This window comes from Terrapene carolina, unplaced genomic scaffold (assembly GCF_002925995.2).
Source record: "Terrapene carolina triunguis isolate 2854851 unplaced genomic scaffold, T_m_triunguis-2.0 Scaffold268, whole genome shotgun sequence".
NCBI classification, from domain to species: Eukaryota; Metazoa; Chordata; order Testudines; family Emydidae; genus Terrapene; species Terrapene triunguis.
The window spans coordinates 728963-734962 of NW_020664619.1; the positions used below are offsets into that span (position 1 = coordinate 728963).

At 42.2% G+C, this 6000-nt stretch overlaps 1 protein-coding gene across 1 annotated transcript in view; it reads right to left on the reverse strand.

Moving 5' to 3' along the window:
* The window catches only part of IQANK1 (IQ motif and ankyrin repeat containing 1), a 121937-nt gene that overhangs the window by 29081 nt on the left and 86856 nt on the right, over positions 1 to 6000 (reverse strand). Inside the window, exons 12-13 of the mRNA XM_026657695.1 lie at positions 1484 to 1592; positions 272 to 368 (exon numbers count right to left, since the gene is read on the reverse strand). Coding sequence (XP_026513480.1) covers positions 272 to 368; positions 1484 to 1592 — 206 coding nt within the window. The remainder of the gene's footprint in view (positions 1 to 271; positions 369 to 1483; positions 1593 to 6000) is intronic.

Sequence of the window (6000 nt, forward strand, 5' to 3'; positions counted from 1 at the left end):
TTCATGCATTTAACAAATAAATAATAGAATTATTAATACCAACAATAAAAGGGCCTTCTTCACCATGGGATATAATGGTACTAGTCCAACAGCCCACTACATCAGGGCTGCTTAATGGCAAGAGGCGTATCAATACATTTAGGTCAGCCCCTTTGCGAAGGCTCTCTTCCGTGGTGTTGAGGGAGGCAGCATTATTGTGAAGACATTTCTGCTGGATACAAACATGACAGCAAGGGCAATATCTGTATGACCATTGTCTTTTCTAACTCACCGTCCATCTGAATGGATTTTGCCTCCCACATCCTTCAATAGCACATCATCAAGCTCTTGTACGGAGCACTTCAGCCCTTGGAATTCATCCCCCACCCCTAGTAAAGGATAGAGAAAGCTCTGAATAGCATTATCTATTCTACACAAAACACAGCAAGAACATTAATGTTGAATGGTTAAGTACTTCCAAGGAAAGTGGCGCAAGGCCCTTCAGTAGAAACTATTATTGATTTTTGTATTACCATGCTGCCACTTCCCTTGGAAGATGAGTCCATAGCCTAATAACACTCACAGTCAGGAAAATTTCCCAGATATTAACCTAACTTCTCCCTTTCTTAATTTCATTCTATTGCCCTAGGTATACCTACTTGGACTACTCTAAACATTTCTTCTTCCTCCTTGGTGTTTATGCCCTTTGGAGATTTGAATCTTCATAGACACATAGATTATAAAGCCAGAAAAGAACATTGGAATAATCTAATCTGACTTTCTGTATAATACAGGCCATGGAACATCAGTCAGTAACTCTTGCATAAAGGCCAGTAATTTCTGTTCCGCATGTAGATACTTATAGACTGTGATCAAATCTGCTATTTGGGTTCTCATACTGGGATTTAAGGGCCTACATTGGATATTTGAGCTCAAATACAAGATTTAAGCACCAAATGTAGGTGACAAGGTTTGAAAATATGCTTAGGACTATAAAAGACATAACAACAAAGTTGTATTGTATCCTCCACCCCAGACAAAGTCTCTCGTGGGCCAGAGGCTGCTCACAAGCAAGGTCTCTCCAGCAACACATCTGAGGTCAGATAGGGCAGAGCAGCACTGACTGCATTTCAGTTCCCTCTTAACCACCCATAGTAGTGAGATAGAACTCAACACTATCTGTCCACTGTCTCTACGTTTACCATCATTTTTTCTAACAGTTTTAGTCTTAATAATTAATATAGTTAGTTTATGAAGTGTCTTGTACCCAGCTGGCAGGATCTTGGGGTTCTTTTTGTTCTGACTAGTGGCTCATTGTAGAGAAACTTTCCTACCTGGTCAAAAGATTTCAATCTCAGATTCGTGGAGCACGTGCGCACCATGAGTAGGATCCATATGAACAAAGACTCAAAGAACTATAGATACACCTGGGTCCTGATCAAGAACCTCCCTCTTCCCCCAATCTAACTCTATCAAGCAGTTCATGACCAAGGCCTAAACGTACCTTCCTGAGTCTGTTCTCGCAACCTGAGCCTGGCCAGGGACAGTTTCTCCTCTGCTTTCTCAGCAGCCAGACGTAGAGTCTCCACCAACTTCTCTGCATCACCAATTGCCTAAAATAAGGAAATATATTAGGACAAGTTTCAGAGTGGTAGTCGTGTTAGTCTGTATCAGCGAAAAGAACGAGGAGTCCTTGTGGCAGGCACCTTAGAGACCAACACATTTATTTGGGCATAAGCTTTCGTGGGCTAAAACCCACTTCATCGGATGCATGATAATAGCCCACCTTAATTGATGAGTCTTGTTATAGTTGGTATGGCAACACCCATTTTTTTTATGTTCTCTGTGTATATATATCTTCCTACTGTATTTTCCACTGTATGCATCCTATGAAGTGGGTTTTGGCCCATGAAAGCTTATGCCCAAATAAATGTGTTAGTCTCTAAGGTGCCACAAGTACTCCTCGTTCTTTTTGCATTAGGACATGTTTTTCATAGATTTTAAGGCCAAATGCGACTATTGGATCATTTAATCTGAACTCTTGTATAAAACAGGCCATAGAATTTCATTCCAGTATCGATCTCATCAATACTGTATACAGAAATAAAATCACCACCCCACTTTTACTCACTACTTCCCTATACACCTAAGGATTGCATTAGACCCTTTTGCCACAGCATCACACTGGGAGCCCATGTTCAGTTGCTTGTCCACCATGACCCTTAAATCCTTTTCAGAGTCACTGATTTCCGGGATACAATCCCCCATTCTGTAATAGGGGCTGCTTTCTTTGTTTCTAGAGATATGACCTTCCATTTGTCTTTGTTATAACATTTTGTTTGAATGGGCCCAGTTTACCTAGCAAGCCACTTCACTCCATATGACTATCCTGTCCTTGTCATTTTTTAATCACTCTACTAATCTTTGTATCATCCACAAATCTAATCAGTATTATTGGTAGTCCATCCCTGGTGATGACGACGATATTGTCGTAGTTCTCATATATGGCTACGCATATGACTCCGAATCCTGATGCACAGAGTCAACTGCACTGAGGGCATGGGAAGTCTGTATCTATGACGTTTGATTATGCAGCTCTATGGTGCCTTTCACATGCAGCCTGGAGATAATGTCATGATTCTTCAGATTATCTTTGAAGTGCTTATACGGACGACCCTTCTTTCTTTTGCCCTGACTCAGCTCCCCAAACAAGATCAGTTTTGGGAGACAGTGGTCTTCCATTCTGATGACATGCCTGGTCCACCTAAGTTATGTTCTCAATAAATTTCCTCAATGCTGGTTGTGTTTGCTCTCTCAAGGACTTTAATATTCCTGCCAGCAAATGCTCATTATTGAACGGAGGGAGCGCATGTGAAATTGATCAAGCTGTTTAATGTGACGTCTATAAAGAGTCCACATCTCAGATTCATACAGGAGAGATGTTAGAACCACTGCACTGTAGATCTTCAATTTGGTGGAGAGACAGATGTTGTGTTTGTTAAGAACTTTTGTTCGAAGTCGACCAAGGGCCTGGCTGGCTTTACTAATTCTGGAGGAGATTTCCTTATCAAGGGAACTGACACATGAGATGGTACTGCTCAAATACTTGAACTGATCCACATTTTTCAACTGTATGCCATGGATGAAGATGGCTGGCACCGGGGCATTGGAATGAGGTGCTGGCTGGAACAAGACTTCTGTCTTCCTGAGACTGATGGTGAGGCTAAAGAGCTGGGCTGCTTCAGAAAATCTATCAACAATGACCTGATGTCTATGAGCCATCAAGGCGCAGTCATCTGCAAAAAGTACCTCAAGAAGAAGTCTCTCCAGCATCTTGGTCTTAGCATTGAGTCTTCGAAGATCAAAGAGGGAGCCATCGAGTAGGTAGCAGATGTATATCCCCTGATCCAAGTCCCTTGTTGCATGGCTGAGAACACAAGCAAAGAACAAATTGAACAGCACTGGAGCAAGTACACAGCCTTGCTTCACTCCATTTGAGATTTCAAATGCATCGGAAAAGTCACCACTGGAGAGTACTTGCACTGTCATATGGTCATGGAAAAGACGGATGATTTGTATGCACCCTCTTGGGCAGCCCAGTTTGTGTAGAATAGCCCATAGACCCTCTCTGTTGACTGTATCAAAAGCTTTGGTCAAATCTATGAAAACTGCATACAGATCCATGTTCTGCTCTAGACATTTTTCCTGGACCTGCCTTACAAAAAAGATTATGTCCATAGTACTACGACCTGGTCTGAAACCACACTGTGCTTCTGGCAGATTCTCCTCAGATATGTTTGCAATGAGTCTGTTCAGTAGAATGAGAGCTAAATCTGTGCTGGGGCCAAAGAAAAGGGAACACCAGGATTGGTTCGATGAGAACAACAAGGACATCTCCAAACTCCTGTGACAAGCTGTCATAACTATAAAGGGAAGGGTAACAGCTCTCTGTGTACAGAGACTCCAAATCCTTTTACCTGTAAAGGGTTAAGAGGCTCGGGTAACCTGGCTGACACCTGACCCGAAGGACCAATAAGGGGGCAAGATACTTTCAAATCTTGGGGGGGGAAAGGCTTTTGTGTGTGCTCTTTGTTTTAAGGGGTGGTTCGCTCTTGGGACTGAGAGGGACCAGACATCAATCCAGGTTCTCCCCATCTTTCTAAACAAGTCTCTCCTATTTCAAACTTGTAAGTAAAAAGACAGGCAAGGCGTCTTAGATTTACTTTGTTTTCTCAACTTGTAAATGTACCTTTTACCAGAGTGTTTATCTTTGTTTTGCTGTACTTTGAACCTAAGACAGAGGGGGGGTCCTCTGAGCTCTTTAAGTTTGATTACCCTGTAAAGTTATTCTCCATACTGATCTTACAGAGATGATTTTTACCTTTTTCTTTAATTAAAAGCCTTCTTTTTTAAGAACCAGATTGATTTCTCCTTGTTTTAAGATCCAAGGGGGTTTGGATCTGTATTCACCAGGAGTTGGTGAAAGGAGGGTGGGAGGAAGGAGGGGGGATGGTTAATTTCTCCTTGTTTTAAGATCCAAGGGGGTTTGGATCTGTGTTCACCAGGGAATTGGTGAAAGGTTTCTCAAGGCTTCCCAGGGAGGGAATTCTTGTGATGGTGGCAGCGGACCAAAGCTAAGCTGGTAGATAAGCTTAGAAGTTTTCATGCAGGCCCCTACATTTGTACCCTAAAGTTCAAAGTGGGGATACAGCCTTGACACAAGCAGAAAGCATTTGTTGAATGGCAGAATGAACTCACTTCCATCTCAAAGAAAGACAGGTTTAAGTACCTACAGAGCAAGGCCCAGTCTGAACTAAGGAGAATGCAGGATGAGTGATGAGAGAGGAAAGCTGCAGAAGTCCAGCATTACACAGATACAAACAACGCAAAGATGTTCTTTGACTCTCTCAAAGCAGTCTACAGACCATCTAAATCTGGCACAGCCCCCTTAAAGTCGACAGATGGCACAACCCTCATCAAAGACAAGGAGGGAATCATACAGAGATGGGCTGAATACTTCAGTACTCTATTCAATAGACCATCCACAGTCGGTCGGTGTGTCCTTGACCATTTACCTGAGAAACCTATCAGAGAGGATCTCGATCTCCCTCCATCGGTTGAGGACTTTATAAAAGCCATCAAACAACTGAACTCTGGCAAAGCATCTGGAAAGGATGGTATTCCAGCAGAACTGTATAAAGGAGCAGGCCCAAAGGCTATCAAGAAATTTCATGACATCTTGAGTAGCATTTGGGAAGAAGAAGAAATGCCACAAGACTTCAAAGATGCTATTATTGTATCACTGTTCAAAAACAAAGGCAGCAAAGCCGACTGCGGAAACTACAGAGGCACTACTCTCCTCTGTACAGCAGGCAAAATATTAGCTCACATTCTACTGAAATCAGTAGTGATTTTACAATTACTTCCAGATCATTGTCAAAAATACTGAATAGCATCAGGCCTAGTGCTAATCCCTGCAGAACCTGCTAAAAACACTCCCATTCAATGATGATTCCTCATTGACAACTACTTTTTGCGATCTATCAGTTAGCCAGTTCTTAATTCATGTGTGCTTTATTGATATTGTATAGGGCCTAAGTATATTACATCTATGTACTTATGTTTATCAACCAACATTTTAACCTCCAATTAAATGATATTAGGTTTTTCTGACAAGACCTAATTTGTTTGCCCTTTTAGAATATTGACACAATACAGGCACTCCTTCAGTCTTATAGAATTTCTCCAGTATTACAACTAGTGGAGGGTGTGCCTGCACTGCACTGTACCCCCAATTAAGAATCATAGCCCTGGTCTACACTACGAGTTTAGGTCGAATTTAGCAGTATTAGATCGATTTAACCCTGCACCCGTCCACACAACGAAGCCATTTTTGTCAACTTAAAGGGCTCTTAAAATCGATTATGGTACTCCTCCCCGACGAGGGGAGGAGTAAGCGAGGACAGGTCTGTCTCCCAAGATCTGTGAGAGTGAGGGATCATCTTTCAGGATCGGTTGTAG